Source organism: Pongo pygmaeus, chromosome 5, assembly GCF_028885625.2.
Source record: "Pongo pygmaeus isolate AG05252 chromosome 5, NHGRI_mPonPyg2-v2.0_pri, whole genome shotgun sequence".
Taxonomy (NCBI): Eukaryota; Metazoa; Chordata; class Mammalia; order Primates; family Hominidae; genus Pongo; species Pongo pygmaeus.
Window position 1 is genome coordinate 27,934,005 of NC_072378.2, and position 23,022 is coordinate 27,957,026.

The 23,022-nt window shown below is 39.7% G+C and overlaps 1 protein-coding gene across 1 annotated transcript; it reads left to right on the forward strand.

Annotated features, from left to right (window-relative positions):
* Positions 1 to 14,758: 14,758 nt before the first annotated feature.
* On the forward strand, positions 14,759 to 20,399 carry LOC129038695 (putative olfactory receptor 1F12P). The gene is given in 3 exon segments (XM_054492026.2): positions 14,759 to 15,696; positions 18,087 to 18,165; positions 20,256 to 20,399. Coding segments are annotated over 3 exon segments (1,161 nt in total).
* Positions 20,400 to 23,022: the final 2,623 nt, after the last annotated feature.

Genomic DNA, 23,022 nt, shown 5'->3' on the forward strand with positions numbered 1-23,022 from the left:
TCCTCCCTGCTTTCCTACTTGGCATCCAGCCCTCCAAAAGCAGTTTGCACCACAACAAAAGGCAATAATCCTCCAAGAAAAGAAATATATTTTTTAGCTAAGGTTAAATGAGACTTTTTTTTTTTTTTTTTTTTTGATACGGGTTCTCATTCTGTTGCCCAGGCTGAGTGCAGTGGTGCGATCATAGCTCACTGCAGCCTTGACCTCCTAGGCTCAAGCGATCCCTCCACCTCAGCCTGCCTAGTAGTTGGGACCACAGGTGCGTACCACCACACCTGGCTAATTTTTGCATTTTTTTGTAGAGACAGGGTTTCACCATGTTGCCCGAGCTGGTCTCGAACTCCTAGGCTCAAAGTCCTCAGCCTCCCAAAGTGCTGGAATTACAGGTGTAAGCCACCAAGCCCAGCCTCGTTTTATTTTATTTCTACTACACTGAAGGAATTGTGGAATTTGACTAGAAATCATCATCTAAGTTTAGATAAGGGCCAATTGACAATGCAGTAAGAATAATAGACTCAGATTAGACAAATCATATGAATAATACAACTGGAAATTACAGACATATTCATCCTAGGTACAGAAACAATGGTGTTTTTAGTAACCATCACCTTATGACATGATAGGGAAGTCCTGTGATAAAAAAAAATTACACATATATGATTACGTGAGATACAAAAAAATAAAAAAATTGAAAATGCCACAAAGTGAAGATAATATATATGTAGAAAAAAATTTTAAAATAGGTAAAATAAAAATAATTAAATTATACAAAACAAACAAACATGGCATTCTATGTAAAAATTACCATAAAAAAGAATATAATGGGAAATGACATATCACAAGAATATAAATTTTACAATAATAATTAAAGAATAGGCATCAAATTAGAGAGGTTAAATGCTTAGGACTGACATGTCAGATAGTGAGACAGTAGTTTACAATGCACAATAACTATACAATACTGACATACAATACAACTCTACACATGTTAACGGAAGATAAATATTTCATGTTAACTAATATTCAGTATGCAAATTATGCATTTTAAAGGCAAAAGATCTCAAGATAATGTCTATATTTAAGATATTTTAAGTTATATAATATTCACTGATATCTTCGACACACAAACTGCCTTGTCCAGTTCCTGAATAAATCCTGAAAAAGTGCTAGCACAATTTTAGCCTCAGTACTGACTAAATCACTATTGCTTTAACAATGCTTCTGCCTCATAGGTCTGAGCTGATCTCAGATATGTTAGGACTGGCCTCTGATGGCAATGGAGTATGTATAAATGAAGGGCAAATGAATTTATTACTGTATTGGAAATGACAAGTTTAAGGAGAACATAGAAAATGAATATTAAGTAATTATAATGTTACATAATTATGTAAGAGAGACAAAGAGAATGTAAGCATACAGTCTAATACTTTTACATATACACATACTATTATTCTATTACTGAAAGGCATATTTTATTATAGCTAAATATGATAGAATTTATTTTCCATATGTGCATACTGAGGTATAATGAATGTACTGCAATAAAATGAAATATCTAGGAATGAAGCCAATAGGCTTCTAAAATCAACAATCAAATTTAGGTCTTATATTTGGTGAATTTCTGTACTCTGTTACTTTTGTCAATCAACATATATGCTAACTGATTTAGCTTTCCCTTTCAACAACCACTGAATCTGAAAATAAGCTAACTCACCAATTCTTAAAGCAACCCATAGATGAGGTTCCATTTCACTCACCTTCACCAACTTTATCTATGGGTCCTAAGCTATTTCCCAGGACCTGTGGATCCTAAGCTCATTTCCAAGTTGCTCTCTTTAATACAGTGCTGAAGATTGGAACATGGATACCTACAATAAGGAAGAAGGTTGTGTGCCATGAGTACAATAGATTGATGATGTCAGCATTGATTTACTCAGAAGTATGTCTTGAGCAAGAGGATGCTTTCTCATGATGACTTCACACATCTTCTTCACATGGTATTAGAGATCTGCATTCTGCCCACAGGAGGTAGGGAGATGAAGGAAGGCAATTTTGAGCTCTCATTATTATTTCCTGAACACAAGTACGTGGTTATGTGACAAAGAGATCCTTACGAGCAACAGGGAGAGGGGTGGCATGAAGCTGCCCAGTGGCTGTGTTGACACAGAGAGAAACAAGGCTGAAGTCTCTAGGGAACGTATGTCCTATGCTGTTAATTAGCTGATGTCACTGAGTTGTCCAGAGATGACAATCCTCAGGGAAAATGAAAATAGGGGAGAATGCCAGAGAATATCTAATCTGTCTTTTATATGATTTCATGTGTTTGACAGTGGACAGATAACTCCCTAGACCTCCCCAGTGATCTTAGCTGTTGTCTTTGAATGGCTTAGGTATTTTACAAAAAAAAAAAAAAAAGGCAAGATAATATATTTTTTAAATAACAAGATTTTTTCCTCACGATTGCAAAAAAATACATATATATTTAAAATAAGAATTAATTCAGTTACCTAGTATTCAGTATAAATATAGAAATGCATTTTTCACTTAATTTCATTCATAACCAATTTATAAGGAATCACAGAGTAATATTTAAGCATATTCAAATCTTTAAGATCACTATAATTGAGGAAACCACCACATTTACTACTAAACTTCTAATGTGGCCACAAAGAAAAAATCACAAATCCTCTATAACATTTTTCAGGTTATATCCAAATTATTGATTTTAAAATGAAACGTACATGATTTGTTTGAATTGAACTAGGATAGCCTTTGCATTTAAGTTTCAGTTTCAAGTGATTCTGAGTTTATCAGGACAGTTTTAAATAATTCTTAAAGAAAAAGTAGAATGAAGTTCATGGGTATTTTGTCTGTTGAAGTCAAGTTTGAGGATCTATTAATTTTTTTTTTCTTTTTCTTTTTTTTGAGACAGAGTCTCGCTCTGCCGCCCAGGCTGGAGAGCAGTGGCGCGATCTTGGCTCACTGCAACCTCTGCTTCCCGATTTCAAGCAATCCTCTTCCTCAGCCTCCCGAGTAGCTGGGATTACAGGCGCCCATCACCATGCCTGGCTTTTGTGTGTGTGTGTGTGTGTGTGTGTGTGTGTGTGTGTATTTTTAGTAGAGACAGGGTTTCACCATCTTGTCCAGGCTAGTCTTGAGCTCCTGACCTCGTGATCCACCCGCCTTGGCCTCCCAAAGTGCTGGGATTACAGGCGTGAGCCACCGCGCCCAGCCAATCTATTTTCGAAACCATTTATCTTTGTTCCACTAAACAGGCAAAAAGCAGACATAAATAACAATGTCTGACTTTGGAAAGGTTTGGCCTTAAATGTCAAGTGCAACTTCAATTTAAAAACTCCCTTTTTCTAGACTGAAACACATTTTATTTAGAGCAATAGATGATTACTAACTAGCAACATAAGCTAGCTCAAAGAAAGACACTTAGGTTCGAAGCATCTTAGTTTTTATTAGTTGTACAAGCATAGAGAGCTTCTGTGATTAACTTTCATTCCACAGCCAGCTGCTTTCCAGATATTCATAAATTCCAGGTTTCTTTATAATAGCCTAGAGAGATAAATTATCTCCTGCTAAAAATAGTCTTAGATTAGAACTTTCTCTGTTATCTCCCTACTAATTAAATCCCATCATAATATTTAGAAGGTCTTGTAAAGGCCAGTACCGCTTAGGGTGTCCAGAGGAGAGAGGGGATTGGACCTGCTGTTAACTATTTCCTTCACAATTCACTCTTGCTGCTGGAAGTATTTATTGGCACAATCATGCTGGATAACAGTTTGGCATTATCTAGTAATGCTGACCAGAAATTACATTGCAAAGTTAAATATTCCCTAAAGTGATACTTGGTCATATGCCCCAGGAGACATGTACAAGAATGCTCATAGCAGCATTGTTTGTATCAGTGAAAAACTGGAAGCAATCCAAATGCCCATCAATAGTAAAATGGGTAAATTGTGGCATATTCATACAACAGAGTACTATACAACAGTATTAGTCAACTACAGCTACACAAATTGAAACAGATGTCCTTCACACAAAAATGCTCAGCAAAAGGCGCGAGTCTCTTGATATAAGTTCAAAAACCGGTAAAACAATGTTTTTATAAATGCAAACATGGGTGAAAAAATTATATTCAAAAGCAAAAAGAAGGGCCAGGCTCACACCTGTAATTCCAACACTTTGAGAGGCAGAGGTGGACAGATCACTTCAGCTCAATAGCTCCAGACCAGCCTGGGCAACATGGCAAAACCTTGTCTCTACAAAAAAAGACAAAATTATCTGAGCCTTATGGTACATACCTATAGTCCCAGCTGCACAGGAAGCTGAGGTGGGAGGATCACTTGAGCCTGGAAGGTGAAGGTTGCAGAGAGCCCGAGATCGCACCATTGCGCTCCAGCCTGGGGATTGAGCCAAACTTTGTCAAAAAGAGAAGAAGGAAGGGGAGGGGAGGGGAGGGGAGGGGAGGGGACGGGATGGGAGGGGACGGGAGGGGAAGGGAAGAAAGGGGAGCGGAGAAAGAATGAAGCAGAGTTTTCACAGACTGGAGCTGGACACTCCTTACCCTTGTGAGGGTCTTGAAAACTCCTTCCAAAACTATTTTGTCTCTGGAAATTTGCTGAAACCTAAAAATGATTACATATAGTCTCACGGAATAATGACTGTGAACTCTAAAAGCCTAAAACATGTGGAGAGATCCCATAGACCACATGCTACATTTCTATCATCCCCGCCTAACACACAGGTTCAAATACCCATATGCACAAAACAAGTACTTAAGAAAGCTCCCGGGCTGGGCGCCGCGGCTCACGCCTGTAATCCCAACACTTTGGGAGGCCGAGGCGGGCGGATCAAGAGGTCAGGAGATCAAGACCATCCTGGCTAACACAGGTGAAACCCCATCTCTACTAAAAATACAAAAAAAATTAGCCGGGCGTGGTGGCGAGCGCCTGTAGTCCCAGCTACTCGGGAGGCTGAGGCAGGAGAATGGCGTGAACCTGGGAGGCGGAGCTTGCAGTGAGCCGAGACCGCGCCACTGCACTCCAGACTGGGCGACAGAGCAACGTCTCAAAAAAAAGAAAGCTCCCAAAATTTGGTTTACTATATGTTATTTGACCAATGAATGGCTGTGTTTAGGTTGCTGAATATACAAGAAACCTTAAAACAGTTAATTTTTTTTTTTTTTTTTTTTTTTTTTTTGAGACAGAGTCTCACTCTGTCACCCAGGCTGGAATGCAGTGATGCTATCTCAGCTCACTGCAATGGCCACCTCCTGGGCTCAAGCAATTCTCTCTCCTCAGCCTCCTGAGTAGCTGAGATTACAGGTGAACGCCACCACACATGGCTAATTTTTGTATTTTTGTAGAGACAGGGCTTCACCATGTTGGCCAGGCTGGTCTCGAACTCCTGACCTCAGGTGATCCACCTGCCTCAGCCTCCCAAAGGGCTGGGATTACAGACGTGAGCCACCACACCCAGCCCAGTTAGCTAATTTCTATTTTAACATATTAAAATTTTTAATGTTGGTCATTTTGAGACCAGTGCTATAATTCTTATATCATTAAGTTATGAAAATTAATGACATCTAAAATTAAAAATTGTAAACATGAAACTGACAATCACAATGAGAAACTCTTTAAATGGACAGCAAGCTGACTAAAACATTAAGAAAAGTTGATTGCCACATTTTGCTGATCATTAGTCTCTACCTAGTAAGTGACAGTGGGGGCTTATTCAAAGGAATTGTAAAAGATATGCCATAGTTTTAAGGAAAGAGCTTAACATTGGACTCTGCATATCTAGGTTCATATCTTGGCCCCATTGTTTAGAAGCTATGCCACTGCAAGCAATAATTTAACCTCCCTATTTCAGAGTATGCAAAATTGTAAAATAAGAATAATATTGTCCTTCAGTGTTGTGGTAAGATAAAGAATGTGGAAATGCACTATAAATTGTCAAGCATTATGTAAATGCAAAGAACTATGAGCATTTCTGGCTAACGTCACACCTTTTCTTCATTTTCCTAGATCACCGTCAATCATGGCATGCTATTAGCCACTCCCTCCTTCAAGGTGTCAGCAGGGCTATGCTTTCTGAAGGCTCTAGGGGAGAATCTGTTCTACACCTTTCTTTTAGCTTTTGGTGCTGCCAGAAATCTTTAGTATTCCTTGGCTTGTAGACACATTATTCTAATCTCTGCCTCTGTTGTCATATAGTGTTCTCCCTGTGTGTCTGTGTCTGTCTCTGTTTTCTTGTCTGATCCTTTATAAAAAGTTGGGCTGGCTGGTGCAGTGGTAATCCCACCACTTTGGGAGGCCAAGGTGGGCAGATGGCTTGAGCTCAGGAGTTAAAGACCAGCCTGGGCATTATGGTGAAAACCCATCTCTACTAAAAACACAAAAATTAGCCAGGCATGGTGGTGTGCGCCTGTAGTCCCAGCTACTTGGGAGGCTGAGGTGGGAGGATCCCTTGAGCCCAGGAGGTTGAGGCTGCAGTGAGCTGAGACTATGCCACTGCACTCCAGCCTAGGTGACAGAGTGAGATCCTGTCTCAAAAGAAAAAAAAAAAGTTGGGCTATAACTTCTTTGATCTTTCCCAATATAGCTCTTAAGCAACCACCCTACATAAATCCTCCTCCTCCAGTAAAGCATACTCTGTGCTTAGACTTTTTCTTTTGCTTGAAAAGGTCTCCCTACTCTTCTCGATGTAGGCAAAGATTCACATCCTGGAATGTTCAGCTCAAGTTCTATTATTTGGAAGCTTACCAAACCAATCAATTTGTTCTCATGTTTCTCTAAGCTCAAACACAATGGCCTACCGCATTAATTTGGCAATTAATCATGCACCATCTTTTTTAGTTTCTTGTATGCTCACTTACAACTTATTTAACTTATTTGCTTTTTGTTTTTACTTGTCAATTACATTGTAAATCTTCTTAGAGTAAGGCATACAGTGATTTATTTATATTTCCTGTAGCATTTAGCAGACCCAGGTTCTTAAAAGTATTTATTTAATACTATGTGGTTTAACAATTTCTTTCAACAGGTATAACTGGATATAAAATTAGAAGCTATCTTTTTCTCAACTCTCTATCAGTTCATTCTACACAAAAAGGAAACCCTTGTCATCTGACATTCTTCACCTCCAACAATATAATATCAGCTTACAATCTTCTGTAGATTTAAATTAAACATCTCCTCTTGCATTATTGTGCTCATGGATCCTAAAAACTCAAATCTCTGACCGCCACCCCCCCCCAACAATTCCAAGCTCTCCTTTCCCGCCTGCTGTCTCAGCTCATCAAATTCTCTCTCATTCCACCAATGGACCAACCAACCACCTTCTCCCTGTTTTCTGGAAGTAGTTCTCAAAACTAGCTCTGCAGTTCCCTCATCAAGATGGTCAGCAATTGCTCCAACATCAGAAGCTCCAAGCTCTGCTCCTGGTGTGCATATCAGACCATGGCCACCTACAAGAAAGCTTCCAAAGACCCTAGAAGAGGACTCATCAAATTGCCTAAAGCACCAGCACAAGATCTCTTGCCCAGAAAAGCTCCACTTCAAATTATATTAATATTCCCAGGTGTTCTCTTCCTTTATCTTTATTATTGGAAGTCTCTCTTATTTGGAAGAAAAGTGGAATCCAGCGTTGCTGTGCTCTTTGATTCTAATACCATTTATAAAATGGCTCTTGGAGTATGGAATCTAGATTTCTGGGAGATTCCTTCATGCACTGTTGTTGAGGGACATTCCTAAGGCAAGAAATATCATTGTTAATATTGAAAAATCACAAAAATTCCTACTGAATTTAAAATAAAATTAAAGTAATTTATTGTAAATGAAATGTGGCTATAAAAAACAAAGGAGAGGTGAGATGACAGGGAAAATGAAGTTAGGGAAAAAAACAGTCAACTCTTCCCCCAAAAAAGAGCACTTGTTACCCAACTACAATTTTTAAAAAATGACTCTAGTTATCCAACTGTCAAAAAAGTAAAAAACACAGACTGATAGAATGAACAGGAGTCCTGAACAAACATAAGCCCAGCAAGGGTTTCAAAGAACAAGAAAGGAAAAAAGTACATAATTAATATTTGATAATTTTTTTTTTTTTTAGACAGAGTCTCCCTCTGTCACCTAGGCTGGAGTGAAGTGGCACGATCTCGGCTCACTTCAACCTCCAGCTCCTGGGCTCAAGTGATTATCTTGCCTCAGCCTCCTGAGTAGCTGGGACACAGCCATGCGCCACCACGCCAGGCTAACTTTTTGTATTTTTAGTAGAGACGGGTTTCACCATGTTGCCCAGGCTGGTCTTGAACTCCTGAGCTCAGGCAATCCGCCCGCCTTGGCCTCCCAAAGTGCTGGGATTACAGGTGTGAGCTACTGCACCCAGCCTAATATTTGATAATTAAATGAGAATCTAAGAGGGTCAAAACAATATTCTGGCAATAAGTGGTAGTTTCTAATAAACAGCAAGCACAACACAGCCTTACCAGAGTACAAATGTACAGAGAAATAATGTGACGTATTAACTAGACCTGATTCCAGAACCTTGTTGACTTGATAAACCATGACCATTAAAAAAATGACAGAGCAGTACCAGACTCAGGGAATACCTGTGTTAAGCAGGTGGAAGGAGACAGAAGGAAGTTGTTTTAATTGAAAGCATTTTGAAGATAGTGAATGAAGGTCTTTGGGGAAGATACTAATTTATCTAGTATTTGTGGTGCCAAGTTTCTCTACCCCCCCAAAAAAACCTGAATAATTAATGACAGCAGATTAAACTCAAGAAGCTCTGGATTTTACTTGGAGAAGGAAAGAGAGGTAAGACATCTTTGCCTTTTTCTATCCATAGCTTACTACAGTGCCTGGCACATCATATATATTTCAATACATACAGGTATTCACTACATATTTCTTTAAGTAGTTAATTTATTATACAATAAAAGATGAAACATTGATAGCTGGTTATACAGCTAAAGAAGAAAGGTAATTTGAATACTATTGAAGAAATGGAGGTTTTCATCAGAGACAAAATAAATGTTTGTATATGATATGGTTTGGCTCTGTGTCCCCACTCAACCCTCATCTCGAATTGTAATTCCCATGAGGGAGGGACCTGGTGAGAGATGGCCTTGCTAACACTTGGACGCAAATATTAGATTATTCAATAAGAGAGTCTTTTAATTCCTGTTACGGATCATCTCCAAAAGCACAAAACATGTGCTTTGAAAAAGTACAGCTAAAAATCTAGGAAATTGTATGTAAAACAAACATAAAAATACTCTAAAAGATGGAGAAAAGAAGGCAGACTGGCTAGAGATAGCAGGACCCAAGGAACAACATTGTGGTGATTTCCTTTTCTTTTTGTTTGTTACCTGACTGGATTGAGTGCTGAAGAAGCCAGGATCCAAGAAATGTCAATGGCCACAGACCAAAGAAAGCACCAAGAAAAAAAGCACCAAGAATTCCCTTGACCAAGAAAGACTTTCTCTAGCCAAAGGACCAGGAAAGAAGTAGCCTAGAAAAACAGTCAACTTTTAGACAATCCTTCCTAGAACCTTCAGACTATTTAATTCCTTGAATCTCCCCGAGGAATTGTTTGCCAGGTACGTTATCCTTACAGTCACAATTGGGGAAGCCACAAGGGAATGAAGTAATTTTTACTGGAGTTGAGGGAGCTTATCAAGATTGAGTTCCCAGAAGCTGCAAATAAGCTATAAATTTTAATGTGAGGGAGTCCTTTCATCACTCTAGCTCTCACTGCACCAGATATACCCTGCCCAAGAATCATTCCATCCCTCACCCTTGTGCATCCCAGGGGGAAGAGCAACATTCTCCCCTTTTTGTATTTTCCATTCCCTCTGAGTGAGACTTGGAAACTAACATCCCTGCCTGAGAGCACTGATATGAGCATCTGGTAAGTACAATGGGAAGTGAGCAGGCTTGGAGAAACAAGGAGAAAGCATGTCTTAAACAAGTTTAGGCTTCACTCAAGGTCAACAGGCATTGCCTAAAATATAGTAGGTACCTAATAACTACTCATGGGATGAATGAATGGATTGATTAATAGCAGCCAACTCTGTGAAGGTGTGAAATCCTAGATGCTGTGGTAGCTTAGTGAAGAGTGGGCTAGATTTCAAATCAAGAAGGCTTAATTCAGATTCTGGCTTTGCTAAAACTCTGTTTTAGCAAACTAATGAAGATATGTGATATATATATTAGAGTTGTGAGAATTAACAAACTGAAAATATTTATTTAGTGTGGCATGGAGTACTTGATAGTGGTAACTCTTGTCTTTACTTTTTTATATCTTTGTAAAAAATATACAGTCATAGAATTTATTCAGCTGATTTCATGTACTTTAAATTGTTGTATCATGTTTCCAACAGGTAAAATATTTGCTTTATGGAAAACTGAGAAAGAGGGGTAATGTCTTTATTCTCATCACTACTGCCACTACCTTCCTGCACTAATGAGATCAATAAATACTCATGATCCTGCACCAAAAGTATTTCTATGTGTCTATACTCCTTTTTAATGTGCCCTATAAATTACTGAAAAGCCTTTTAATTTTTCCAGGATATTTGTTTTCCAGAGTAGCCCTTTATACATTCTCAATGTTTGATAAGTTCTGCAACCTAATCATACAAAGAGTTAGGATAAGAGATAATAATAGGCATGGGTGAAAAAAAAAACAAACCTGTAGTTGAAAAAGCTGAGTAAATGAAGCCTGAAATGCCAATGAGTATGAACTTGGCCCAAGGTTATGAACAAAAAGGAAGGTACTTGTGTCTTCAGAACTGAGATTAGAAAGAATCCAATGTGGTAGAGAAGAAAGTCAAAGTGCAAAGGTGGGAGGAAAAATAAATAAGTGAAAATCTCTTTAGATGGTCAAAGATATTAAGCAACGAGTCATAGTTGAAGCAGCATTCTGTGACTCTTTTCCCTTTTTCTATAAATCTACTTATTCTTCCCTCTCTGCAGGCAGGTTTCCTCTATTATTCAGCCTACAGAGCATAAAGTGACCATAGCTCAAATCTTTAAATTTCATGCCTCCACTGTTCAAGAGATAACCCCATTTTACTTGGCTATTCCCCATCTCCCTCAAAGTCCCCTGAGTGAAAGGGCAGAGACTTCTATGAAACTAGGGAGAAGACTACAGGAGCTGTTTTCTGTTGGAAATCTGTCTTTTAAGCAGAAGTGAAGGATCCACACACTAAAAGTGGTTACTGTCAAGGTAGAGAGGAATTCCACAACCTATATGCAAAATGGAAAAAGGTATTGGCACTTTGGGCTCCAGAGAACAAAGGGCTGCCTGTCAAAAGCAGCTCTGAGAGGATCAATGCCCTGACCTTAGCATTAAAATAGGCACTGGCAGAGCAGTAGCAATGAGCAATCTAGATCAGAAGACTCCATTCACCAGGGAGAGGGCAGAAAGTTCATTTGAAAACTTTCTGGGGACTCTAAATAGAAATTATGGAAAATGATAAAAGCAGAGATTTCTGTGGTACCCAACACGAGATATAAAGGTAAAGGAGGACACAGTGAGATAAAAACCTTCCAGAAAGAACTTTTAATATTTTAATTCCTTTGCTTCCTGCAAAACTCAGTTTGTCCTCCTCTTCATCTATGTCCCCTTGATATTCCATAGTGAAAATCCTGTCTCCTGCCATCTCCATAGTTGTTAAAGAACATTGATTAAACTAATGCTATGTGGCTGGAGTTGTGCCAAGTGGTATGATACATCTACAACTTGTGTTTCCTGAAACTAGTCAGCCTGAAGACCAGGTATAAACAGGAGGCTGTTATTTTATCTACCACGATACATACTGCAGCCTATGAAAAACTGCTTTACTTATTTCTGGGAGTTCCCAGGAAATTCCCACATGAGCTCCATATTCACCAGTCTAAAATGCCAAAGCCTTCCTCCATTTTGCATAGAAGTGTATAGAATGCCTCTCTTTCATTCTTTTATTTTCACGCTTTATTATTCAATGGAAAAGTCATTCAACAGAGTCCTTCAGTTCTCACCACCAGACTCTCCAACGCTTTGGCTTAGACACATAACAGTGGGGCTGGATAGAAAACCAGTCATAGAGTCACATGTAGTGTTGTCTTGCATCCCTTGGCATGCAGCTCATTCCATCCAAAAAATCAGTCTGACTTCATAGGCAACTATAAATCATTGTTCATAAAACTGGGTTTTCCTACATAACTATGAATAAGATTCAATACATGTGCTTTCCAAAACACCACAAGAAAGAATCATGAAAAAAAGCCAAAACAACTATATACTATACGGCCTAGGATAAAAATTATTATAAAATGTCCATTGAGAGTACATATTTCAGAAGACATTTTCTGAGTCTTTAATAAGTATATTCATTCATTCATTCATTCATTCAACAAATACATACCGAGTACTGCAACCTTGGCCTCCTGGGTTCAAGCGATTCTCCTGCCTTAGCCTCCCAAGTAGATGGGATTACCGGCATGTGCCACCACGCACAGCTAATTTTTGTATTTTTAGTAGAGATGGGGTTTTGCCACGTTGGCCAGGCTGGTCTGGAACTCCTGGCCTCATGTGATTCTCCTGCCTCAGCCTCCCAAAGTGGTGAGATTACAGGCATGAGCCACCTGCCCCTGGCTGTATGCCAGACATTCTACACATGCAGTAATTTTTTTAAAAGACAAATTTTCTGTTCTTATGAACTTTACATTTTACTGATTACAAATTAAAAATTAAAAAATATATTTGTTGGGGAGGACAAGAAAATTTCAGATAATGATTAGTGATATGAAGACAAAAACAGGGCAATGTTATAAAGAATGTCTTGAAGGAAGCTTTAGATAGGGTGGTCAGAGAATTCCAAAATGAGAAAAAACATATAGACATAAAATTTCAGTGTATCAGAAAATTCTAAGAGTTACAAGTTAATCATAGCAAGGGATGGCTAGAGAGGTAAGAAAGAGATCATGGGGCCAAGCACGGTGGCTCATGCCTATAATCCAAACACTTTGGGAGGCCCAGGCAGGTGGATCACCTGAGGTCAGGAGTTCGAGACCAGCCTGGCCAACATGGAGAAACCCTGTCTCTATTAAAAATATAAAAATTAGCCGGGCATGGTGGCATGCACATGTAGCGGGGGGAATCATGAAAAACCTTGTATGCCATGATAAGGGATTTGGAATTTGGTTTGAAGGCAATTAAAAACTATTAGAATGTTTTAAGAAATAAAGTGGAGAAATTTTTGTTGTAGAAGGATAATTCTGGATCGTAAGGGAAAAATCTGTGGGAAGGAAAACCAATTAGAAATTCATTGCAATTTGTGGGGCACGTGGCTCATGCCTGTAATCCCACCACTTTGGGAGGCTGAGACAGGAGAATCATATGAGGCCAGGAGTTCCAGACCAGCCTGGCCAACGTGGCAAAACCCCGTCTCTACTAAAAATACAAAAATTAGCTGGGCATGGTGGCATGTGCCTGTAATCCCATCTACTTGGGAGGCTGAGGCAGGAGAATCGCTTGAATCCAGGAGGCCAAGGTTGCAGTAAGCAGAGATTGCACCACTGCACTCCAGCTTGGGTGACAGAACAAGACTCTGTCTCAAAAAAAGAAAAAGAAAAAAAGAAAGAAATTCATTGCAATTATCTAGATAAGAGATGGTGGTGAGAGTCTGACTTGATCACTCAGCCCACAAGTGATGAGGTCTGGTTTCAATGTAGGCTAACTTCAGAGTTCACATTCTCCAGCATCTTTTCTCCCTCTTACAGGGTCCTCCATTCTTCTGAAACTATCCCCTTTGTGTACAAGAATGTCTTCTTAATTATTTTCCATGACAATATTTTTCCTCTACAACCTGATTCCAAGATTCTCAGGTCAAGAACTCTGTCTTCTATTACTTTGTGTTTTCTGCAACTCCCAGAAATGCAAGACTCAAAGTAATAATATACTTTATATACATGAACCCTTTCTTTGTAGTTGTAGTTAAAATATTACAAAAATATTAAAAGAGAATCTTTTAAATCTGCCTCCCTGTTTCATACAACTTTTTCTCTGTGTTCTTCTTTAGTTTTATCTACATGTATTATGTAACTTCGGGTGCTACATAACTTTTTAACTTATTTGTAAATATTTTCCTATGTTGCTCACAGTTCATGTAAACTACTTTTAGAGGCTTAACTTTTTATACTTGTCAAGCAAATTAATATATTTTTCTTTTGAATCTTGAATAAATAATATCATTTATTTTCATTTTATTAATCCTAAATGGTAGGTGTCTGGTTTTCAAGCAGGGGGGTCATATAGTGTTGGAAAAATTCATCATTTAAATCTCATTTTATGACATAAAGTCGTTTAGTATGTCACTCATTGATGCATTTCAACACACAGCAGTCAGTCATATACAAGGCAGAGTTGGTGACATGCAAGAGTTGGTGACAACATCACAAGTAGGAAAAGAATCTCTGCTTACTGAGGGGAGATATATACAGATCGCATGGACATCTTGGATAAGGTGAGGTTCCAGTAAGAGAAGATAGATGTAAAGACAACTGATGAGGTAGGACATACCAAAGGCTCAGTGAGGTTTGAGAGAGAGCATCAGAGAGAAGGTAGGATGGCCTAAAGAAAGAACACTTAGTAAGTGGTACTAGACTAGGTGAATATATAAAAAATAACAAGGGACATTTTTTTTACTGGCAAAAATATTTCATTCTCTGGGTCTTCATGCAGATATATTCAAGCAATGGAAAGGAAAAATCAAACCAATATCTCTGAATTTCTCCTCCTGGGCTTCTCAAGTTGGCAACAATCGCAGGTGCTACTCTTTGCACTTTTCCTGTGTCTCTATTTAACAGGGCTGTTTGGAAACTTACTCATCTTGCTGGCCATTGGCTCGGATCACTGCCTCCACACACCCATGTATTTCTTCCTTGCCAATCTGTCCTTGGTAGACCTCTGCCTTCCCTCAGCCACAGTCCCCAAGATGCTACTGAACATCCAAACCCAAACCCAAACCATCTCCTATCCCGGCTGCCTGGCTCAGATGTATTTCTGTATGATGTTTGCCAATATGGACAATTTTCTTCTCACAGTGATGGCATATGACCGTTATGTGGCCATCTGTCACCCTTTACATTACTCCACCATTATGGCCCCGCACCTCTGTGCCTCTCTGGTAGCTGTACCTTGGGTCATTGCCATTTTGAACCCTCTCTTGCACACTCTTATGATGGCCCATCTGCACTTCTGCTCTGATAATGTTATCCACCATTTCTTCTGTGATATCAACTCTCTCCTCCCTCTGTCCTGTTCCGACACCAGTCTTAATCAGTTGAGTGTTCTGGCTACAGTGGGGCTGATCTTTGCGGTACCTTCAGTGGGTATCCTGGTATCCTATATCCTCATTGTTTCTGCTGTGATGAAAGTCCCTTCTGCCCAAGGAAAACTCAAGGCTTTCTCTACCTGTGGATCTCACCTTGCCTTGGTCATTCTTTTCTATGGAGCAATCACAGGGGTCTATATAAGCCCCTTATCCAATCACTCTACTGAAAAAGACTCAGCCGAATCAGTTATTTTTATGGTTGTAGCACCTGTGTTGAATCCATTCATTTACAGTTTAAGAAACAATGAACTGAAGGGGACTTTAAAAAAGACCCTAAGCCAAAGAAAAATCTTCTCCCAGTGATTTATACAGGCTGCAAGGAGTTCAACAGGAGTCATATTTTAATATCATTTTCATTCTCATCATAATTGCAAAGCTGTTATTAAATATCTAATTAGATTTATTACTAACCTAAGTTTACTACAAACTCTAGGAGTAACATAATCTTATTATTAATTTGAGCTCCCTAAGATATTATTGATGTGGGTGACTATTTATATATAAAGTCCCTAAAAATCACAATAAAAATATGAAATAAACATTTGAATGTATCACTAAGATATCACATGCAGCTCAGAAAAATATGTGAATATACCACAGGGAGCACAAAATGGAGCATTTTCCCAGGACTGCTCTCCTCCCAGAGTGGACTTGAGTAGTCATGTTGTTGTGCATAAAAAACACTGTAGAATAAAATTACTATGTAATGAAAGATTCGAATCATAGCTGCAATGTGAGGTCAAAGAGAGAGGATATTGGTGAGGGCTTACAAGGTCAAACACAGCTTCGGGAAAAAGATGACAGTTAATCTGGGTCCTGAACATGGGTACATTTTACATAGGAATGATAACAATATTCAAAACACACGAAGGTTTGTGGGTAAGAGGTAGCATGGTATGTTAGTATGAAAAAACAATTGAAAAAATTAACCTGAATGTAGTAGAGTCTATATTAGAGACTGATGAGAGTGAGGGATAGAGTTATTTCTCACTCTGATGTTTTGCACCTATGCACATTTTATGATTATATTGTATATGTTTCCTATAATTTGTCTGTATTCCCATGTGTAAAAAGTGAAATTTATGTCTACATCTATATCTATACAAATCTTCATGCTAGTCTTCCAAGAATTGTCTGGCATACTATTAATGTCATTTTAATGCTTAAAATTCTGTATTTGTCATTTACTCTGGACTATGCATAAAGTTATCTATATGTAGACTATATCTGTAATGAAAGCTTATGCCTTTGTGGCTTTTGATTTAGAGCTCATATCTGATTTAACTGGCTGTTTTGTGTGTCTACAATGTCTCCCAGAGCCCTGAAAAAGTGCATTTTTTCATATGCTATATATCCCAATTTTAAGTCACATAATCCAAAATATCTCTTCAAACTTGGTAAAAAATATTTTCAACCATTTTATATGATATAATAATTTACAGGGAGAAGCAGAGATTTAAAAGATAAGAGTTGGGTAGTTGAAAAATTGCTGGAAGGGTTGGAGAACTAGACTGAGAGGCCCACAGCCAAAACAACATATAGAACCATCTCAGGGGATGACCACCAAAGTTACTGTCACTGAACACTGGGTCTCACAGCTTGTGCCACTGACACTACCTGCCCTGGATGTTGGATGCCTATGCTAGCTTGATGCCGCTGCTGATACATAAATTGGACATTTTTGCCACTGCCACAACTACTAGAGAGATTTTCCACTGCTTCTAGTTCTTTGTACCACCTATCCTTGATTCAAATTGCAGGAAGGCTGTATTTGATTAGTCAAACAGAACACATGCCCTTGCCCTAAGTACAAGGAAGACCAAGAAAGAGAATATCTTCAATTTTCACCTCTACTGAACACCATGCTGTGCCTCCCAGATCCCCTTTTAGGACTGAAGAATGCATTTCTCCAGTTGCTGGGAGTGTTGTGGCTAGTAGCCTTTTCAGACAGTCCTCACTCTCAGTCCCTCTCCAGAAACTGCCCTCCGCTGGAAAGAACCACTTGGCCCAAGGTCATAACCCCACCATAGGATAAGCTTCAACCAGATACTGGTCTCTTGAGGCAGTATAAAGTCCTAACCTCCTCAGGACAACTCTGAAGGGCCATGTTAGTTCTATGGGAGCAGCCAAAGCTTTTGTTGTAATTGCATCACAGCCCAACTTCTCCTTTCTGCCCAATGCTGCTGCCTTTACTGTCTCACAGGTGTTCATCCTGAGATCACTACCTATAAACTTCCTGTGTGTCATCTGTAACAGCACCTATAATGAAACAGTTAGGACATTCTCTAAATATAATTCAATAAAACTAAAAAGTAATGACAATCAGAAAGAGAAAAGTCCTCCATTTGAAATGTTTTTAATTCTCTCGTAAGTAACTATTGATTCAAGAAGAAAATATAAACACTTAAGGATATCTGGAAAAATGACAATAATCAAAACACTGCATAAGAGAAGTATGAGAAGAGCTACAGCAGTGTGCAAAGGGGAATTCATAGCCACAAGCACATAAAATACAGATTTTCTAATTAATTAAGGATCCAACTGAAAGGTTAGAAAAAGACAACAAAATAAACCAAAGGGATGAAAAAGAAATTAACAGAAAATAAGAAATTAATGAATCAGAAAACAGAAAACTAAATAAATAAATAAATCCAAGAGATTGATATTTTAAAAACAATTAAGAAAATAGGCTGGGCGCGGTGGCTCACGCCTGTAATCCCAGCACTTTGGAAGGCCGAGGCGGGTGGATCACGAGGTCAGGAGATTGAGACCATCCTGGCTAACATGGTGAAACCCCGTCTCTACTAAAAAAAAATACAAAAAAAAAAATTAGCCAGGCGTGGTGGCAGGCGCCTGTAGTCCCAGCTACTTGGTAGGCTGAGGCAGGAGAATGGCGTGAACCCAGGAGGCGGAGCTTGCAGTGAGCCGAGATGGCACCACCGCACTCCAGACTGGGAGACAGAGCAAGACTCTGTCTCCGTCTCAAAAAAAAAAAAAAAAAAAAAAAAAAAGGAAAGAAAAGAAAATAGAGAAACTACTACCTAAACTAATTAACAAAAAAAGAGAAGAGCACAAATATACACAGTAAGAAACAGAGGAAATATCTACAGAAACAGAAAATGTGAAGAAACATAAAACTAAGGTGCTTTACTACTTTAGTTTAACCTATGCAAAAAAGTTTGGAAATCTAAACAAAACGAGTAATTCTCTAGGAAAACAAATTTATCAAAACCAACAGATATAAAATCTGGACAGACTAATTTCCATAGAATGAATAAACTTTTCAAAGGACTAACATCCAAAAAGAACCAAACCTGGAAGAGTTCATAAGGTATTTATACCAAACCTTAAATAATTATCAGAACATTTTTTAAAACTTATAAAATGTATTCAGAATGAGCAATATTAATATCAAAATCTGGCAGAGATTAGGCAACATTGAACTAGACAAATCCCATTCATAATTATGAGGCCAAAAAATGTAAATATTAGCAAAAGGAATTCAGCAGTGGAAAAAGGATCAATGGTCCATAAATGAAAGGCATTGTGGGGAGCACAACTATGGGCAGATATTTGGGACCAACTGCAACAAGCAAGGGCTGAAGTCACAGTGTTCCATGCAGCAGCTCAAACAATCATCCCCTAATGGAAATATGTAAGAGAATATTCTGGCCTGAGCCTAGTCAGTGATCACCTCTGAAGAAACAGATACAGCACACTGATATATCAGAAGAGAGGTCACAGGGGGCTGCATACTACATGCAAACTAGCCCAACAAGTTGGCTTACCAGTGTCCAAACAACAGTAGAAAAGACAATAAAAAATTGTCCTATTTATTGCCAGGCCCATCGCCAGCAAGTGCCAATGACCAATAAAAACATAAAAAGAGGAGAGAAAGCCATTGACACATGGCAAATAGATTATATTGGCCCACTCCCTAAGAGAAGGGATACTGATATGCACTCACATCCATAGGCAATGTGAGTGGCCTTTTGCAAGCTCTTCCTTGTCAAAAAGCAAACAAGACCTTGAATATACAAGGTCTGCACACTTGCAATTAATGTATGGTACTTCAGAATAATCATCAGTGATTAAGGAACACATTTCACAGGTTCCCTGATTTTAGACTGGGCAGAAAAGGAGGGCATTACACGGCAATTTCATCTGCTCTAACCCACAGGGAACAGGACTTATAGAGAGAGAAAAAAAAAAAAAACCTTAAAGGAACAAACTGAGCTCTTGACAGGATTCCCCTCATTGACAAATTGGGCTGTGGCTTTAATGGAAGCTATATGTTCTTTCATGAGCCCTCTGTTATGGGAGGAGAGTGAGTTTATAAATGTCCGGTAGGCATAGTCTGCTGCAAAGCATGCAGGTGTGGAAAAAATTAGACACTGTCTTAAGCCCTAACTCAGTCCCACACAAATGCCCTGATTTTGCAGTCCCCTGGTCCCATAAAGCCTGGGCAGGGAACATTGAGATGGGACCTGGGGTGGAAAGTACCACCAAGCTGGATTGGTATCCTTATTCCCCTGAGGCAGGAGGCCACTATCTCTCTGGACCTGACCCTCACTTTCCTTTTCAATGAAGGGTCTGGGGAGGCACAATGGCAGTGGGCAGGCAGTGCCCCCATACCAATGGGAACCAAAGTGACACCAGTACAGTGTCATCCAGCCCTATCACTGTAGAGTCTACAACTCCTCCCACACTGGGCAGAGGGTCTGATACAGCTCTCCTGGAAGATTCCCAAAGAAACCAGAATTATTGTAGCAAGGCAGAGTTAATACCAGTTTTATTATGCCAGAGGGTTGAAGACACCCTATGTGTTTCTAATAAATTTTTGTCATTTCACTGTCAGCTTGAGTTGCCTCCTCCTTTTGCTGTTATATCATTCCCACTGGCACCTGGAAATCCTTCCAAAATGTTTTCCTGGCCTGGGGCCATCAAACAGCCCATCTGCATGGCCAACCTAACTGCTGAGTGTTTGGTCTTATGCCCTTGAATAGCCATGTAGGAACTCCATGGTGGACAGAGCCACTACTGGGTAAAGACTGGATCTCTGTACAAACTTGGATAACCGGACAATACATATAAATAGGTACCCTAGATTCCTCTAACACCACACATGCAAATGTGAGTGATTGAGATATGACATTGAACAACTACAGACAAAATTTAAGTTTTTCCCTAAACATGTCCCATAGGAGGCAACCATCAAAGTGAAAACTGCCCTGAAGAGCATCAGGTTCTGGCAATGGAGATCATACTGTCAAATGTGGGATGGCTTTCTTTAGCTCATCCTTACAGCAAGGATGCTCTCTTGAGTTGCATAGATCTGTTGGGAACAACATAATCACTCTAAAGACATTCAGGTAATACCTAAGGTATTCTCCTAGTACCTAGGTTTCCTCCCAATTGCCCAATGCCAACACACCATTATCCTTAAGGTCACAGATTGATTTGTCACAAACAGTCTTGTAGGCCAGGAATATACTGAATTGCCCCAGATAGCACCCAGTGGCTCTCTGCTACTAACCTCTGGCCCTGGCTTCCCCTGAGGTGGCTTGGATGACTCCAGAATCTGTGGCACCATTCCTGTATCCCTCAATGAGTCCATCTGGAGAGGTCAGTGGAGTAGACCTGTTTTTTCTTGGTGGGGTTACTTATTGATTACATTTGTGCCTCCAGGAGGTTCTTCTGATATCGTGTAGAAGCTGGAAGCCCTTCAGAGATTTGTCTCCACAACTTTAAACGACACCAAACATGGTATGGAGGCCTTGAACACTGAAACAGCCGCAATGAAAAAAGTGGTCTACAAAACCAAATGCCCCTAAAGATGCTGACATCTGTGCAAGGGGGAACCTGTGCCCTTTACAAAAGTGAACATTGTGTGTATACTCCAGACAAAGACGCTGAAGTTAATCAATCCGTCCTTCACTCACGAAAGCAATTACAGCTTACTGACCACATAGGGTATGCCTGGTGGTCTACACAAAGTCATGTTTTCCAGGATGGGGGGTCCTTGGTGGAAAGCTCTGCTAGGAAGCCTTTTGGAAAATGTGATTTTAGATCTTGTCAGGTGCACTTGTATTTACTGTTAGTGTAGGTTTTGTTTGCAGTGTTTCATAAAGCCAGGGGAAAGAAACTGCCGATGATCCCACTACCCTTTCTGACCAGCTCAGGGAATATATAGGAAGAGATGGGCATGTGAGATTGTAAGAGTCAGTCAGGAAAATGGATTGCAGGATCTCTGACTGGAAATCACAGAGCCTTCACTATTCTGTGACTGAAAATCAGAGTGCCTTGACCTCTCTGTGACCTAGCCAGCTGCAGATTTTTCCCAGCATGCTTGAACCCAAACTTGGGTCTTGAACATTCCCAGGCACTGATAAAGGTATCTAATTTGTCGCCGAAAACACTGAAAGAAACTAACTCTGGCCCTGAGCCAAATTCTTTAAACCCTCATATAAACTCCATACCCTGACCCCCTCACTGCAGACATATCTAGGTAGAACATCCCTTTTCTCTCACTATCCATGGGGAGGATTTCTGCAACGCTATGTAAGTTCCCTTAATAAATGCTTTGGACAGATCACCTTGGAACATAGTGCTCCTTTCTTTGGAATCCCAGCCAGCCCCAACTAGGACGGTTTTGGGCACTCCCTTGTGTGAACTCCCCTGCCACCACTTTTGGGGGACAAAACAGTACATATCTAATAGAATCATCTTGTTAAAAAGCAAGGGAACAACAAATACAAAATTTGTGATAATGTTTCCTCGGATGAAAGGAAGTACAGACAGGGACTAGAAAAAGAGTAGTATTAAATCTAAGTTGTTGTCAATCTATAGTTCTTATAGACTAGGTAATGGATTAAAAAATGTTCACACTTTAAGGCCATGCATGGACCAATGACAGCCAGTGGCTATAATTAATACCATTTTGAATATCTGAGTTCCACTGGGGTAAGGGGATGAATCAAACAAGGCCTCAGAAGAAAAATTGCCTGAGAATGCAGGAAGGTTTTGCAGAGGAGGTGAAGTTTCAGTTGCATCCCTGCTGCGTGGGCTTCAATTTCACCACCTGAGATTTAAATAGAGGCAGGAGTCACTCAGGCTAGAGTGCAGTGGTGCAATCACAGCTCACTATTGCAGCCACCACCTCCTGGGCTCAGACGATCCTCCCGCCTCAGCCTCCTGAGTAGCTGGGAGTACAGGTGCACTCCACAACCCCCGACTAATTTTTGTTTTTTTTTTTAATTTTTGTAGAGACGAGGTCCCAACTATGTTGCCCAGGCTGGTCTCGAACTCCTGAGTTCAATTAATCCTCCTGCCTTTGCCTCGCAATGCGGGGAATCAGAAAAGTGAGCCAACATGCCCAACCCACTAGTGTTAAAAAATAAAAACAAAAGCAATAATCTGACAGATAGAGCCAGGGAGGGCTATGAAGAGACACTTCTCAGGCTTGTATGCCTCATAAGAAAACTATCACATATGACTGCAAAACCCACCTTACACCAAAAATACTTCTGCAAGGACATCCGCCCAGCAACTGTTTGTCTAACCTCAGACTGGTGTCATCCTCGGATCCTTGCTCTGTCGCCCAGGCTGGAGTGCAGTGGCGTGAT